General features: G+C 33.1%; 2 protein-coding genes across 3 annotated transcripts; one reads left to right on the plus strand and one right to left on the minus strand.

Annotated features, from left to right (window-relative positions):
* Positions 1–1,178: 1,178 nt before the first annotated feature.
* Positions 1,179–10,025, plus strand: LOC109801761 (protein ESSENTIAL FOR POTEXVIRUS ACCUMULATION 1). Of its 2 annotated transcripts, none has more exons than XM_020362884.3 (9): positions 1,179–1,398; positions 2,771–2,859; positions 3,008–3,922; positions 4,006–4,135; positions 4,779–5,519; positions 5,671–8,347; positions 8,828–9,024; positions 9,157–9,216; positions 9,436–10,025. In XM_020362884.3, exons 1-9 carry the CDS (start codon positions 1,332–1,334, stop codon positions 9,795–9,797), a joined length of 5,238 nt encoding a protein of 1,745 aa, XP_020218473.2. In that variant the 5' UTR covers positions 1,179–1,331; the 3' UTR covers positions 9,798–10,025. The 2 variants fall into 2 exon arrangements, with proteins under 2 accessions (XP_020218473.2, XP_020218475.2); XM_020362886.3 differs by having other exon boundaries at positions 1,180–1,398; positions 8,831–9,024.
* A 1,510-nt stretch (positions 10,026–11,535) lies between these two features.
* On the minus strand, positions 11,536–12,819 carry LOC109803062 (uncharacterized). Its single transcript, XM_020364527.3, has 3 exons — positions 12,424–12,819; positions 12,119–12,319; positions 11,536–11,810 (listed from the first exon to the last, which is right to left on the minus strand). Exons 1-3 carry the CDS (start codon positions 12,637–12,639, stop codon positions 11,751–11,753), a joined length of 477 nt encoding a protein of 158 aa, XP_020220116.1. The 5' UTR covers positions 12,640–12,819; the 3' UTR covers positions 11,536–11,750.
* Between the last annotated feature and the right edge of the window lie 5,170 nt (positions 12,820–17,989).

A 17,989-nucleotide genomic window follows, 5' to 3' on the forward strand; every position in this document is an offset into this window, starting at 1 on the left:
GTCTACCAAAACTTATTATTTGAGTAAAAAATCACCCCTCTACAAAATGTAAAACAAGATAAAAGAAAAAAAAAAGTCTTTAGTAATCAACACTGATATCTGATATGTAGAGATGATAATATATTGGTCGTTAAACAATAGTCTATGACCTTACTTGTTTAAAACATGGTTTGACCTTTTTAATAAAAAGAAAAATTTGATTTTAAAAAAAGTCTACTTATTTAAAAAAGTTGAACTTAAATTTATAAAAAAATTTGTTAGATCTAATAGGTCAACTTATTTATCTATACAATATAATAAAAATAATATACATATTATATTTTAATAATATAACTAAATAAATAAATTTATAATAAAAAATCAAATTATTAATATTTTTGATAGTTTCACTAACTTAATTAAATGTTTTGTATTTATATTTATACGAAATCAAGAAATGGAAAATGAAAAATCTAATGGTTGCATTTTTGTCTTTTCTTTTATCTTCATAATTATTTATTTAGAATATTCTAAATGAGATATAAGAAATATTTATAATTTGTTAAAGATTATTTTCTTTAATTATACTATGCGTGAATGTATATTAGCGTATATATGTGTATGAATTGTACCTCTTATGTTAATTTTTTATTTATTTTAAATTCTAAAGTTTAATAATAGTAGAATAAACATTTTTAATCATGAAATTAGAATAAAGTTTACAAAAATATTTAAAAGTAGATTTGTTGACTTATTTAAAATTAAATTTATTAATTTATTTAATATTGTGAATGTAAAATATTGGAGATGTAAAAATAAATTTATTTACTTATTTAAAATTAAATTTATTAATTTATTTAATGTAAAATAAATTTTTAAATAAATTAATAAATAAAGTCAAAATTTTTGAAAGGTCAAATCAAAGTATGATTTACAAAAAGAAAATCAATAACAAATAATAGGTTAGAATTAAATTTTAATATTAAAAAAATCTCAGTTAGATATTGAAAATCTAACAACAACAAAAAAATACTGTTCTAAGAGTTAAGCACAAAACTCTTGACCCGTGAGAAACACCTATAATAAAGATAGACGGCGTGAAATTCACGCATGGCTCCTTGCGCGTAAACATTTATTTCCCAGCATCCCAATATAAGTGAGGAACTGAAACTCGCAAAGTGGTGCATCCGCTAACGTGAGCCTGTGGGGTTTCACCCTTTTAAGTTTTAACGTGCACCCCATCATTTATCATCCATTTGAGCCTTAACCTATATTCACCTCTCTCACCCCTTCGTTTCAGTGCACAGTTGCTTCAATCGTAATTGTCGAATACTCTTTTACTTCGATCAACCATGGCTGACCGCACCTCCGTCACTCCCCTCCACATCTCTGCCGCACCTCCCTTTCCGATCCCCAAAGGTCCTTTTCCGTATTCTCTATTTCTAATCTCTCATTTCCAATTCTCTTCGCCTCCCCCTAAACCCTAGCGCCTTCCCGTCACTCACGCCAACCAATTCGTTTCTCTGTTTTAGTTTGGGTTTTGCTTCGTCTCCCAAGTGGTTTTCTCTTCGTAACTTGTTTCGATGCCCCTATGATTAATTTTAGGTCTCGATTACGAGTTTGGGGATGACATTGATGAATTGCGATGCATTCCGCTCATTTTTTTAAATTGTTTTTGAATTTTGAACTGCCTGCGAGTGACTGCTACATTGATTCTTATTTTTTAGACTAGTTATTCGTTTGTGATAGTGGATTCTATTGTTAGTTTGTATGAAACATTATTGTTTTTTCAAATATAAGGTATTAGGTTTGGTGATGTTTGAAATTTGAAAATGTTAGAACATTGTGACACTGTAACTGTATTACTGTAAGTAATTTTCCAGAATAGGTGACACTTTATAGTAGGGTGTTGCCTTGTGATTCTGTTAGATTTAGTTTGATATACTGACGTATAGATTTGCCCCTCTCCCCATGAGTTGATTATGGTTCACTGGCTTTTTAATTAATTGAAATTCTATGTAGACTTTTTTAGTATTGCAATATGAATTAGAGGTATTCAGAGTGCAGACATTTGGACATGTGCTAGCTTCCCTTATAACTTTAAGGTTACAGAGACTAGCTATGCATAATTTCTGACACTGATTTTAGATCCATCCTGTTGTTTATTTGCAAATTTGTGTATGTTTATCCCTGTTCCCCTTTCCCCTTTGTCTTTCCCAATTTATTTTTTTACACTGGCATTTTTTTACAAGTAATAACTGTTAATGTAGCCAACATAATCAGATGTGCCATGGATTTTTCTTTTCAATCAGAATTGCATACCAAAATATTTTAGAAAGGATTGATTTCTTTTCATTATTCTTTTTTATTAATATATAATATTTATTCTATTAACTTCTTATTGTGAGAGACCACATATATGAAAAAAAAAAATTTCTTCGATGAAACTTTTTTTGCTTCTCTTTGTTTTTCTTGGTCTGCATGTGCTTTCTATTATTTAATTTTCAATCGTAAAGAACAACAGATGATAAAACTATTTAATTTCTTATGCCAATTGCCCATATATATATATTTTTTTACTTTTTAATACAAAGGAGTTTGGCAAGTTGTGTTCTATTTCTTAACTGACCAAAACAATATTAAGTTTTTCTTTTATCTTATGTGTTCTTCTCATGTCTGTTGTGAATCTTATATCAATAATTTCACCGCCCCTAGATTCTGCTTTGAGAAAATTTTGAGTTTGGGTAACATTTTCATTTCTCTTTTAGTAAGCATTTTCTCATTTTTGCAGATTTCCATGGCCCTGACAATCCGATTCCACTTTCACCACAGTGGCTTCTTCCAAAGCTAGGGGAGAGTAAATCTGCAATAGGAACTGTGGTGTGTAATGATTACTTACTACTGTTTTTTTTGTTCTCTTTGCACTTCTGTAAAAAGTAGATGTGCAAATCAGATTTTTGTGCAAATTTCACTACATAATTATAATTGCTTCAAAGCCTACTTCTCTTTCTTATTACTCATTATTCAGGAAAACCCTGTGATCTCAACTCCACCAAATGGCAATCGCTCAGAGACTTTTAAGACATCTGGAAATGGAGAGGATGTGAATGATGGCCATAAGAAAAAGGATGTCTTTCGACCATCCATGTTTGACTCTGAAAGTGGACGCCGTGACCATTGGCGTGATGAAGAGAGAGATACTAAGTCCTCCATACACAAGGATCGCTGGAGGAGTGGAGACAAAGACCCCAGTGACACTAGGAGAATGGATCGAAGGACTGAAAATTTATCCACGAGGCACTTTGGAGAAGCACGCCGTGGCACATCTGATAGATGGAATGATTCAGGCAATAGAGAAACAAACTTTGAACAGCGACGTGAGAGTAAGTGGAACACACGCTGGGGTCCTGGTGATAAGGAGCCAGAAGGTCTTCGTGAAAAATGGAGTGACTCTGGTAAAGATGGTGATCTGCATGTGGAGAAAGGTTTGTCTAACATTTTTAATCTTGTTAAGGATGAAAAGGAAGGAGATCATTATCAGCCATGGAGACCTAACTCCTCACAAAGCCGTGGAAGGGTAGAGCCTACCCATCACCCGAATGTGACACCAAACAAACAAGCGTCTGCGTTTTCATATGGGTGGGGCCGTGGGGAAGATACACCTCCAGTCATTTCTTTTGGACGTGCTCGTCTTGGCTCTGGTGGTAACTCTATTAATGGCACATATATGCATTCTCAATCTGGGATTTTAGTGGATAAAGTTGAATTTGAGCATGGAGAAGCTCATCACTTTAGATATAGCAGGACAAATTTGCTTGATGTGTACAGAGTCGCAGATAAGCAAACAAATAGAAAACTAGTGGAATTTGTGCAGGTGCCTTCTATTACACAGGATGAACCATTGGAACCTCTTGCTCTTTGTGCACCAAATTCTGAGGAACTGGTAATTGATGCTACTGTATATTTTTATTCTGAATGCCTCTGTCATCTCTAGTGGTTTAATAGAGTGCTTTTCTGTTTGAACAGTCTGTATTAAAGGATATTGACAAAGGGGAAATAATTAGTAGCGGTGCACCTCAGGTGCCAAAAGATGGACGGAACCCAACAGAATTTATGCATTCAAGACGAACGAATCTTGTAAATGCACATTTCCAAGGTACATCAAGTTTATAAGCTTATGGATAGTATGAAAGTGGGTTAGCTTTTTTAAGAACCTGATTGCTTTGGCTGGGAGTTTCTGACCATTTGAAAGTGTTCAAATGAATTTCTCCAAAGGCTTTTCAAATTAAAAGCAATGATACATTTGTAGCTATTTCTAATAATAATGAAAAGAACAAGGATCTTAAGACATCCTCTAAGTGGTTAAGAAATGAAGATGTTGCTAATGGAAAACTAAATTAAACTTCAGAAATTTTGCCTTTTTATAACAACTTAACTAATTGTGATGTAAGTTTTGTTTCTATCTGGATTTTGAGGGTGATGTTTATATTGCCTTGTAGTTGTTGTGTAAATTGTTTGGAGCATGGAATGTTTTGTTTCAAATATCATTATTAATGGGTTTTATTTGTTTGCATGTTCATCGGTGGACTATCTTGTTATCCGGGTTCTTGCTTGCCCTTTACTTACCTCTCCAAAATTTACTGCATTGTCTACACCATCTTATTTGGTTTCAGCTTTCATAAGTGTAATTAGACTATTTTTTCCCTACTTCATTGCACTGTGCCCTTTGCTAGATTTAAAAACTAGGAAGATTGAATTTTCTTTTCCCTAGGAGTTTTTCTAATACTTTATCTTTACAGATAGAGCTGAAGATACTGGTTCTTACAAAATGGCTGCTGTGGTTCCTAGTAATAAAGAATCAACCTATGAAGAAAGTAATTCTGTTCATCTTAGTGCTACATGGCATGGCACTCCTCTTGGTGAACATGCAGGCACACTCATGCATGATAGCAGAGACATCTCTGGTGATATTAAATCAAGAAACTCAGAAATGAGCCGGTCACACCAGCCAAAAGATACTCATGTGGCTAAGTGGAAATCTAATGGGGATCCCATTAAGAGGCAGTTATCTGGCATTTTGGACAGTGAATTTGAATCCAGGAGAGTTCAACAGACTTGTCCAGAGGAGTTATCACTCTTCTATAAAGATCCTCAGGGTCGCGTTCAGGGTCCATTTAAAGGAATAGATATTATTAGTTGGTTTGAGGCTGGATACTTTGGCATAGATTTGCCTGTTCGCCTGGAAAATCCAGCATCTGACTCGCCATGGCTACAACTTGGTGATGCCATGCCCCATTTACGAGCTAAGGCCGGACCCCCACCTGGATTTCCTGCTGCAAAACTTGACACTACAGAGGCATCTGGGCAGCAAAATTCCAGTACCTTTGGGAACATGCATACTGGTTTAAGTGAGGTTGAGATGCTGAGAAATGATTCTATGCATAGGAGTTCTACTACAGAAGCTGAAAATAGGTTTTTGGAATCACTGATGTCTGGTGGCAAGAGCAGTTCCCCACTTGATAGTCTCACCCTACCAGAAGGTTAATAATGTTATTTTGTTTTCTATTTTATACTTCTGAACATAAATGTACTGCCATTAATTATTATTCCTCTCCATAAAATCTTTTATATACTGTATTGATTATGTTTTGAGGTGGTCTGATTTTACACTAATCATACGTGTATTTATAGGTTTACAAGGGTTTCTTGGTAATAATTCTGTTAATTTGGGCCCATCAGTGGATAGTGGGAACCTTTACTTGCTGGCCAAGAGGATGGCACTTGAACGACAGAGATCCGTACCCAATCCTTATATGTCCTGGCCAGGGAGGGATGCAGCATCACTTCCACCAAAATCAGACATTTTTCCAGATGCATCACCACATTCAAATATCTTGTCTGACAATTCTTGTCAGCTTCAGTCCCAAAATTCTGAATTGATATCAATAATCCAAGGATTATCTGATAGATCAACCACAGGCTTAAATAATGGCATTGCTGGTTGGCCAAATTTTCCTTTGCATGGTGGATTGGATCCTATTCAGAATAAGATTAACTTGCATCATGATCAAAATTATGTTCAAATGCCATTTGGAATTCAACAACAAAGGTTGCAAACACCAAATCAATTGTCCTTAAATAACTTAATTGCTCAAACTTCGGATATTCCATCTAGTATTTTGACAGCAGAGAAGTTGCTTTCTTCTGGTTTATCACCAGATCCCCAAATGTTGAATATGTTGCAGCAGCAACACTTGCTACAGTTGCATTCTCAGGCAGCTGCTCCTTCACAGCCAATGCCTTTGTTAGATAAAATTTTATTGCTGAAGCAGCAACAGCATCAGGAGGAGCAACAGCTGTTATTGCGTCAACAACAGCAACTGCTTTCTCAAGTACTGCAGGAGCATCAGTCTCACCAGCACTTTGGTGATTTATCGTATAAACAGTTGCAGGGAGGTGGAATACCTCTGGGGAATTTGCATGTGGGTCTTTCTCAAATTCAACCACCTAAAGAGATTTTTCCCATGATGCATGATGAGCTTACTACTAATTCTTTGGATTTACCGCTGAGTGTTAGCCAGGACACTAGCTATAATATAAGCAGTGAATCTTCTGCCCAGCTGCCTGACCAATTATTTGAGAATATAAGTCATCAAAACAGCTGGGGTGCTACACATCCTGAGCAAATTAATTACAAGTCCCAGAAGGAAACATTGCCTGTATCAGCTTCTGTTGAAGGTTCCCCATTGCATGAACTGAACAGAGCCAAAGAGGAACCTGACATTGCCCAGAATCCTCTATCCTTTTCTGACTATACTGCTAAATCCATCAAGCAGATGCCAGACAGTACTTGTGCTGTTGATGTGCATGTGAGTGCAACTTCCGAGTCTGGTCAGAAATCTCATCCTGAACAGTGTGTTGCACCAGTTGCTGTGTCAGCAGGTGGATCTTATGGTCCTGGGTTACCACTAGGTAGTCAATTGAGTAAAGATGTGGAGATTAAACCAGATAGTCTTGAAGAGCAGCAGGGTGGGCAAGACAGCTCAAATATTGAGTCCTCTGTGGCAGATGTAAGAAGTGTTGAAGCACCTGAACCCAAAAAACCTACTGAGAAGAAATCTAAGAAGCAAAAACCTTCTAAATCTCAGTCTTCTGATCAGGCAAAGGGACTGCTAAAAAATGTGACTTTGCAGCAGTCCAAGAAGTCAGAAACTGAGAAGCCGAATCATAGTGAAAGAAATTTGGGAGAAGGCAACAAGGGTGAACCAGTTCATGAAACATATCTTCAACAAACAAGGGGTAAGGGTAAACAATCTGCAATTGTTACTGCAGAAATTGATGATCATCAAGAAGTGAGTGGTCGCTCTACTAATATTCCAGGAAACATCACTGAAACAGTTGTTGAGAATGAGTTGAAGGCAGTCAGTTCTGTTGCCACACAGAATACTGAATTACCTTCAGGGAGAGCTTGGAAACCTGCTCTAGGTTTCAAGGCAAAATCTCTCTTAGAAATTCAACTGGAAGAACAAAAAAAGGCACAGACCGAAATGCTTGTATCTGAGGTTGCTACTAATCCTGTCAATTCCATGAGCTCAACATCTCCCTGGGTTGGAGTTGTGGCCAATCCAGACTCTATGAAGGTATCTAGTGATAGGCGCAGAGAAGCAGATAATACTGAATATCTGGCTAAATCTCAAAATAGTAAAAGCAAGAAAAGCCCATTGCATGATCTATTGGCAGAAGATGTACCAAAATCTAGTGAACGAGATGATAAGGTTCCAGTTAGTATGCTCCCCTCACAAAATATAGCTGTTCATTCAGAACCACTAGATGATGGAAACTTTATTGAAGCTAAAGACACTAAAAGAAACCGGAAAAAATCTACAAAGTCAAAGGGTTCAGGAGCTAAGGTCTCGATGTCAGTTGCTTCTAGTGAAGTGCCCACAAGTCACATTGAAAAGGGAAAAAGCTCCCGCTCTATTCAGCAGGATAAGGAACTACTGCCTGCCATCCCTTCAGGACCCTCTCTGGGAGATTTTGTTCTTTGGAAAGGAGAGCCAACAAGCCCATCTCCTCCTCCAGCATGGACTACTGATTCCGGTAGGATTCCAAAACCTACATCCTTAAGAGACATTCTAAAGGAAGAGGAAAAGAAGTATGTTCTCCCACACCAACTGCCTACACCTCATAAATCACAGCCTGCCCAACCTGCACGGAGTAGTGGTTCTTTACGGTCAATTACAGCTTCATCTCCATCAAAGACTGTGCCTTCTGGCCAGATGAACTCCCAAGCTTCTCTGTCAACATACAGAGTGGATGATGAATTGTTTTGGGGTCCAGTTGAGCAATCTAAGCAAGAAAATAAGCAGTATGGCTTCTGTCTCTTCATTGTGCCTATGGTTGCTACTATTTAATATATTGGCTTGATTTGTCTTACTTTATATGTACTTTACTGAAATTGTTAATTCTGGCATCTGTTATTTATATACATGTTTGGTGTGTAAGCTAGAAGACTTTGTTCTACATTACAACCAGCTAACAAAGAGCAAAACAATTGGTGTAAGAAAGGAAATGCTTTTGTAACTGGACAACATAATTTCAGTCTATATAATTAAATTGACATCATTAAATCGGTACTAGGACACCACAGAAAGTACCGATAAACATGGTGTTGAATGGTGATTGATTCATTATTAAGGCTGATTTAAGATTTGGGACCAACAAACTTGGAATACTTGTTGGTTCTGAACTAGCTTGGACTTTACCTCTATTGGAGCAGTTGTTTCCTTAATAATCCTGTTTTAATGGATAAGTTGATTCAGTGTTATATTATGTTCTTTTTGTTAAGCAGGTCAGATTTTCCTCAGGTTGCTAGTCAGGGAAGCTTGGGTTCTAAAAGTGTTTCCATGAAAGGTAATTCACCTGGATCATTGAGTCGACAAAAATCTGGGAGTGGCAAACCAATTGAGCGGTCTTTATCATCATCACCTGCCTCTTCTCAATCTCTGCTAAAACAGGAAAAAGATGCAATGACCAGGAATTCCGGTAATGATATTTGCTCGTTCATTATTTCCGCAGTTAATTCCCCTTTATATATATATATATACTCCTTTTGATTGGGTCATTGATGATAGTTTAAATATAGTGAGTTACTTTTGTTTCTTTTTTAAATTTCAGAAGCCATGGACTTTAGAGTTTGGTGCGAGAATGAATGCGTTAGGCTTATTGGGACCAAAGGTATTTATGATTTCAGATTTGTTTTCCATGCTATGTTTTTGATGGATTAATCCCCATTTAAGATTGATTTACGAATGTTAACTGACAAATCTATTTCACCAAAAGTTATTTTCCCGTAAAGAACAGTTAAATACGTATCTGAAAGTGGTCCAGGCATTTGCTGGTCACGTTGTCTTGAAATTTTTTTTAATGTAATTTTGACCATTTTTGGGGTGGCAGATACAAGTTTCCTTGAGTTTTGCTTGAAGCAGTCCAGATCTGAAGCAGAGATGTATCTCGTAGAAAACCTGGGATCATATGACCCTGATCATGAATTCATTGATAAATTCCTCAATTACATGGACTTACTATCATCAGATGTTTTGGATATAGCTTTTCAAACCGTGAATGATCAGAAAGTTGCTGGAGGCATGATATACGGAAATACAGATGTACAGGATCTAGGTTACTATGATGGATCCTTCCCAAAAGTTGGAAAGAAGAAAGGTAAGAAAGGAAAAAAGGTTAGCTCTTCAGTTTTGGGATTCAATGTCGTGAGCAACCGGATAATGATGGGTGAGATCCAGACTGTAGAAGACTAATATTAACACAGGTTATTGCGGAACGTGTAAATATGTTTTAGCCATACTTTGTATTTTTGTAAATAATTTTTTGTTTTTTTTTTCTTGGCTTAACAGTAGCAGCATCAATTGGATCTGCTCAAGCAATTTTGTCGTCATAGTGTAGAAAATTTTTGACGTTTGATCACGCTGACAAATTTGTAATCTCATGTCAGCTTTAACCTGATTCAATTAATTTTCTTTTTATTATCTGCTGAGGAAGCTAAATCCTGATTGGAAAAAATGTTCTGATTCTTTTTCTTGGCAAAACGAATCAAAATCTGCGAAACAATACCACACGGCAAAGGAGTGGAGGGGATGTGTCCGTTCAATCCACGCCATTTTAGTGATGGGCAAATAAAGAGTAATGTTGAATGTACATTTACAATAAAAAATGTACAGCAATTTTACACTATTTATTTATCTTTTTTCATCGCATCATTTATTACATAGAGATATTATTAATGATGAAGAGGGATATAAAAGTAATATTATAATTTTTTTATAATTTTATATATTTAACATTACTCATATTTTAATATGAAATTAAGAGTAATTTTATCATAATATAAAATATATATTTAAATAAATATTAAGTTATTTTAACACGTTTCAAAGTTTTCCACTGTCAACACATCACTAATTTCTTCACCTTAGCATTCGCTTTTAATGATTGAAAGTAAAATGAGAGAGAAGATAAAACAATTTTTAAATCAAATATTTTGTTACGGTAATTCAATTTTCACCAACTATGATTATGTTTTGAACCCATTTGCATAAAAACATGAAGCAAATTGTTTCTGAGTTAGAAGGTTCATTTGAAAGAGTTTGAACACTATCCCAACCACACTAAGTAGGTTGAAAATTAGACATTTATTATTTTTTAAAATTACATTTTTCATCTTATAATATTTAATTTATTGATTTTGGTTTCTAATTTTGTAGTTTTAGTCTCTTAGTTGTGTGAAATTTGTTATATTTAATAAGCTTAAATATATTTTTAATCATTTAAAAAGGTAAATTTATTTTTAATTTTTCAAATTTAAAACTGATATTTTTGATCTTGTAATTTTAGAAAATTTTGTTTTAATCCTTATACTTAAATTTTGTTAAATATTATTAAATAAAATTTATTTACTAATGTCCCTCTTAATGAAAACATTGTATTAAACCTAGTTGATGGTAGTGTATAATTGTCTTAATTTAAAATAAGATGTTTGAAAATTACAAGAATTAAAAATAATAATTTTAAATTTTGAGGGAGTAAAAATAAATTTATTTTAAATTTTAAGGACTAAAAAAATATTTAAATCTATTTAATATTATATTTAGGTTAAATTATATTTAGTTTTTATTTTTTTTATAAAACTGATAAAAGAGATAAAGATAAGAACTAAAAATATAATTTAACTTAAATATTAATTATTATATTATCTATTTAATATTATAATTTTAACTATCAATGGATGCATATTTAAAAATTGGATTAAAGCTGTGAATTTTATAAAATTGGAAAATTAAAATTTAAAAAATTAACGTTGCAGATCGATTAAAAAGTTTTATTAAGTTTATATATCTTAAGGTAATGGTTAGGTCTATAATTGCTTAAACTTAGTATGAGTCAAACAATAATTGATAAACAGAGAAGTGTTGTAAAAATAGATATATTTATTTGTGATAGCTAAATTGCTCTTCGGCTGTCATGGGGGGTATATATGTGTGACGAGTAAGCGTAAGGAATTTTAGATCTCATGGCAACACAATTGCAATGTATACAAAAATATGATCAAAAGCTTTGCTTACAATGACAAAATTTACGCAAATACTTTGATTTCAATCCTGACCTAAAACATATAAAGATATTTATAATTGGTTTGGGTCCTTTAAAAGGGATTATTTTGTAATACTTCCTCTTCATATGCAAAATGAAGGGCTCTAGTTATTGGTCACTGTCCTATTCTTTGCTTGCTTAATTTTTCTTGATCCCGTGATGCTCTGCACAAGCCAACCATGAAAAAGTGAAAACGTGATTTTTCTCTTAATAAATAATCAAGTTGAATTATTGTAAAAACTAGAATTTATTTTTCGCCTTACATAGTACATTTCTAAAAATTCAGGATACCAGAGACTCATCTAAAATAAACTTAAGTAACAGACCGTAAAAACATAATTTTATTAACCCAATCACAAGGGAAGTGAGAAGAGGAAAAGAGAGAATGTGTCTGTGTGTTTGAGAGGTAGAGAGAGGAGAAAAAGGGAGTAGTGATAAAGTAACGAAGGAGGATGATAGAGTTTTGGCTTACCAAGTGTGATTGAAGAGGAAGAGAGTGCAGAGACATCTTGGCAATTTCTGAAACGGCAGCGTCTCGGACAGTAGGAACATCACTCACCAACTGCTCGTAAGCAGCTTCAAAAGCTTCCCACCAAAACTTGGGTAGTTTTGTATGAGTGCGACTGTACACATCCCACATGTGCCTCACCACCTTCTCTCTCTCCTCCACCTCCTATTTCCCCATTCACACCAAAAACACCAACAAACAATATTAAAGCTTGTCATAGATAAGTATTAAGGAACATGACACAAAGTTATGTTTTGTTGGGTACGTACCAGCACATCGAGAATAGTAGAATCAAAGGGATCGTTGTTGGTTGCAGACCATTTGAGGGTGATGGAGCCAGCAAACATGGACCAAAGAGCTATGATGATAACCGCAGCTAAGACCCATAACAAGAACTGCCTCTTACGGTTACGGTTGGCCATTCCTGAATCACCATCATGGCTTCCTCTCTTTGTCATTGTTTTTGTTTCGGTTGAAGGTGTCATGGGTAGATATTAATTCGTTCTTTGGCACAAACAAGGTTTGAAAACGATCGAAGTGGGTATGGTAAGGTGTTGATTAATTGTAATACGGTGGTGAATTTCTCCAATAAAAGATGCATGTCTCTCTCTCTCTCTCTCACTTACTACTTAAAGTCCAAATGGTAGGCAAAGGCAAGTCGTCGTTGGAAGAGGTTAGTGGGTTCGGCACTTGCTGGTCAGACATGGACTTTCTTCATCTGCTATTCGCCATTTGACTATATTATATTGTGGTAACCACTACCCACCATGATACTCATCAAGGGAAGGAGTGATTCCATTACAAAAGGAATAATTCATTATACTATTATATAATGCTCATCATATTCACCTACCATGCTGTCAAATTGTCAATTGATTATTTAGATTTGACATTATGTTACAAAAATAAAGATAGGAACATACAACCTTAAATCAACACATCTATTGCAATATATTGTGTTTACTCTTCAAGACACCACTTTAAATTACAATGCACACATCATTCCTCAGGATCGCGTTCCACCTCATCGAAAGGAACACGAAAACTTGGCGTCTCAAGAATATTTTCCACTCAAGATTCAAAATCACAACAAAGCCATTTCACCGACAAGAAATAGCAGTAGAACAAGCAGTAACCGAACACATACCCTATCCTGGAAATGTAAATTAAACAGCCAGCATTCATGTATAGAGCCTGTTTAAATACGAAATAAAAAACGTTTTTGAGTATTTCTTTAAAAAAATATTTTTTATTTTCAATAGAGTAATTCCCGGAGACTCTTTTAATTTGTATTCAAATAGACTCGTAACATAAAATTGCAATTGACACCTCATGCTATATCAAATGTCAACTGTCCGAAGCAGTGATATCCATCCACGACCTGGATAAAGATTTTGTGCGCAATTGAAGTCAAATCGTCTCGAAGAAGTTGACAATTAAGGATGGACAAACTAACAAATTCGGCTCAATACAATTTTGGAGTAGCATAAGGACAAAAAAAAGAGAGGAAGTGCAAACCTTCAAACAACAGCATACTTTTTTTATTGTCCTATTTGCCGGATTCTCCGCACCAAGGTTTGGTTCAAGAAAATGGTACTGGTAGTGCATTAAAAAAAATAGAAAGAAAAAAAAACTCCAAAAAAGAGTCACAAGAGTAAAACAATCATTTTCTTAATAACAATATATCATGGACAGCAGCAAGCTTCTTCAGTACCTCGTTATCCATCCTTGTACAAGCCTTTATAATGGATCACTACCAATTACCAAATAACAAAATGTGAGGGCCATCCATGAAGCCAATGTTTATAACCAATGGAAGTAAAAGAAAAGAAGACGTGATTAAATAACAGTGGATTAGTATTCAATACCAAAACAAGTAGAAATACAATTATAATGTTGTATGATGGAATCCGAATTACAGAAAATTAGAGATTTTCTCACTATTTCTCTTACACATCATCACATTTAATCACCCATCAAGACCTCGTCATATCACAGAAAGAATGAAGAGAAGGAAAGAATTTCAGTAAATCAACAAACATTTTAGATTATAACACAAATACTGAATATAATATGATTTGATTAATCTTTGACGGTGAATGCAAGAGAAAAGACAAGGGTACGAAAAAAACACACATAACAGCTTAAGAAAAGTGTGTTCATTCAAACCAAAGACTAAGTGTACTTCCCAGTAAAACAACTACAAAGTTATATGAAAGACAATTACATCGATCTAAGAAATTTATATGCTAACTAGAAAAGCAAAATGAATTTCAAAAAACCAATGAGCCCAGCATGCCCAATACACAGCGAATCCTAATCATCATGACTATGAGGCTGCATGGGCAACATCTTGGGGAAACATCTCTATAAAAAAGAAGAAAAACACCTAATTACTCATCAAATCATAAGATAAATAATAACACCCAAAAATAAGCATCTCATTAGCTTACCTTGCTCAATTTTTTCAAGCTCCTCAAAATCTTCATTTGAAAATAATGAGAAAGGTGTTGCTTTTAGCCAATCTTGTAAGCAGACAATTGCTTCCGTCATTTTAGGTGTTAAGGAACTACGATAAGGATCAAGCATCCTTCCATCCATATTAAAAGCATATTCTGTGGCTACAGTAGAGACTGGTATGGCCAGCACCTCTCTAACAATATTTGCAAGGATGGGAAATCGGCTTGAATTGAGCTTCCACCAATTTAAGACATCCAAATCTGAAGAGGTCTCTATGGATTCTTCCAAATACTTGTCTAGCTCAGATTTGGCATTTGATTTGCGCCCAGTTGATTGTAAAAATTGATTCCAATTATATGCATCATTATTACCATCTTCATTAAATGATGCTTTCTGTGAACCACTTTGAGACCCTCCATTTAGATCATTATATTCTTCAAAAAGTGACCTCAAACAGGATTCAATCTTCTCTTACAAATTAGTTGCCTTGCTAGGATAAAAAATCTAATTGATCGACCAATTTACATATTCCATTTTGTATCGTGGATCAAACACAACAGCAATTAACAATAACATGTTTAGGCCATTGGAATTTCCCCAGTACTTATCATATATTTTTCTCATCTTTTTTGCCATCATATTTATACCTTTATCTTTGGACTCACACATTTGACAAATTCTGTTCCCAATTCCAAATACCTCTAACATGTAAATGTTACTAGTAACATAAGAGGAACTGCAAAGGCGCAAAGTAGCTTTATAGAAGATATTCAAAAATGGCAAAATTAATCGAGCATAGTCCCAATCTTCATATGTGGGCACACCTTTACCCTTTCTTAACTTATCAACAAACTTTTTGTCTTGCAACTCAAGCTCCACAAATGCTTCTTGGTGCATCAAAGCAGCCTCTAGCATCAAATAAGTCGAATTCCACGTAGTTTCAAAGTCCAATCAAATTGTTTTATACTCAATTTTTTTCTTTTCAATGCATGCCTTGAATTTAATCAATCTAGAAGGAGAAGATGTTATGTATTTGACTGCTGCTCGAATTCTTGAAATAGGATCACCAATCTCTTTTAATCCTTCATTCACAATTAAGTTCAAAATATGTGTACAACAACACATATGAAAGTAGTCTCCCTTCAAAACCAAGTTGTTCCAAGACATTAGTTTGTTCTTTAGGTATTGATCCCCAATATCATTTGGCAAAGCATTATCAACTGTCGCACTAAAAATGTGTCTCAATCCCCAACTATCTATGTATAATTCGATAATTTTAGCCATAATCTCTCCTGAATGGGCTGTGACTTGGCAAAAATTCAGAATCTTCTTATGAAGCTTCCAATTATTATCAACAAAGTGGACAGTTAAACACATAAAACTCATATTTTGACTTGAAGTCCATATGTCAATGGAGAGGCATACTCTTTGATAATGCTCAGAGAAAAACTTCTTTAAATTTGTTCTCTCTATATTCCAAAGTTTCAAAATATGACGCACAAAATGAAAAGGAAGCCCAATCACCACAAACATCTTCACAAGTTCATTCTGACAGGCTTCTTGGTCAAATTCAGCATATGAAGAAGATGAACTAACATTCGATTCCAAAATTTCCGTTATATATAAACAAAGAAAAAGACTAGAAAGTCAAATTAGATATCTTCTTTTAAATAACTAATTCAAATAAATTTGACATCTAACAACAAAGCATATAATATTAAGTAGAATAATAATATTTAAATACTCTTATATATAAATATGGCAATAATATATATATATATATATATATATATATATATATATTTATTTATTTATTTATTTATTTATTTGTTTATTATAAAATAAACCATTATTTTAGTTTTTAAAATATCACTCACTCTCCTAAATAGTTCTTACACTAATAAAATTATATTAATAGTCTCTAAAATATTAAATATATATAAAATTAACCCTAATCTAAACTTTTTCTTAAAAAAAAGTTATTTAGATAATATATTTTATGTTTAAATATGTTTTTAATCTTTTTTATTGTAAAAACACTAAAAAGTTCATTTGTGTTTCACACATTTATTGTCAAGTAAACCAATTGAAAAATATTAACAATAATTTTTAAAATACTCTTTTTTAAACATCACTCAATATACTAGGTGAAGAAAGACACCCCATGCCTCTGCAAAAATAAAATAAAATAAATGTTTTCGTAAAACAAAAAGTGGGAATTTATTATCTTTAAATAGGACACTTATTTTTTTATATACATTTTTTTCCTATTTCATCCTTTGAAGATATATTTATGGGTAAAAAATTATTAAAATATAACAAGAGAGTATATTTATTTTTCAAAAAGTGTAAATCAAATGGTGATATTTTCTTTTTATATTGTTATAAATATAAATTAAAATGATTTTTTGCTTTATAAATATTTTATTATCCTCACTTTTTCATATTTTTCTCATTTGAATATTTTTCTCTCATGAAAAGGTGAATTCCATACCCCTAACTTGCAATTATATTTTTCATATTAAATTTAACAAGTAGTAACTGAATATCAAAATAAAAATATATTTTATCTTCAAAATTCATTTAATTGTTGAACCAAAATTGTAGATTTTACAAATTTAAAAAATTAAATTTTTTTATTCCTATGGTCCCTATAATTTTACGAATATGCAATTTTGGTTCTTCAATTTTTTTCTTTTTTTGTAAATTTGATTCCTTAATTTTTAAAATTAAGTAATGTTAGTACATAATTAACACGTCATTTAAGATTAAATAGAAAATACTAACGAGTGTATTTGAGTGATATTGCCAACAATATTAGTTAATCACATAGAAAAAAATAGTATTAAAAATAAAAAAATTAAATTAAACATTTTAGTAGATTGTAAATTTTAATTGAAATAAAACAATAAACATAAAATATTTATAATAAAAAGTAATATTATTCTTTATATGAAAGTTAGTGTGGCTAATTGATTAGTAATGTTACTTATAGAAATCATAATATTTTTATTTAATTCTGAATGATATGCTAATGGTAGATCAATATTTCTTAATTTTAAAAATTAAAAGAACAAATTAACAATAAAAAATATCTCTAGAGATCAAAATTTTACATTCACTAAATTATAAAGACCAAAATAACTTTAAATCAAATTAAAAATATTCAAGAGATTAAAATTATGGATTAAGAAAAATTTATTCTAATATTTTTTAAGTTAATCTGCGTTTAGTTTGTTGTTTACAAACCTCCAAATCTGTATTTAGACATTTCAAAGGTAGAAATGAAGAAACAACAATACCAATAAATCGGGGAAAAAAGTTCAACCCTACATTTTTTCCAAGCATAACCTTAGTATTAGTACATTTGTCCTC

Source organism: Cajanus cajan, chromosome 4, assembly GCF_000230855.2.
Source record: "Cajanus cajan strain Asha chromosome 4, NIPB_CcT2T_4, whole genome shotgun sequence".
Lineage (NCBI taxonomy): Eukaryota > Viridiplantae > Streptophyta > Magnoliopsida > Fabales > Fabaceae > Cajanus > Cajanus cajan.

Coding starts and splice junctions, on each gene's coding strand:
- LOC109801761 (XM_020362884.3), top strand. CDS start 1,332: ATGGCTGACCGCACCTCCGTCACTCCCCTCCACATCTCTGCCGCACCT. Junction 3,923..4,005: donor CACCAAATTCTGAGGAACTG/GTAATTGATGCT, acceptor CTGTTTGAACAG/TCTGTATTAAAGGATATTGA. Junction 9,025..9,156: donor TGCAATGACCAGGAATTCCG/GTAATGATATTT, acceptor TTTAAATTTCAG/AAGCCATGGACTTTAGAGTT.
- LOC109803062 (XM_020364527.3), bottom strand. CDS start 12,639: ATGACACCTTCAACCGAAACAAAAACAATGACAAAGAGAGGAAGCCAT. Junction 12,320..12,423: donor CTACTATTCTCGATGTGCTG/GTACGTACCCAA, acceptor ATGGGGAAATAG/GAGGTGGAGGAGAGAGAGAA. Junction 11,811..12,118: donor TTCCTCTTCAATCACACTTG/GTAAGCCAAAAC, acceptor TGGCTTGTGCAG/AGCATCACGGGATCAAGAAA.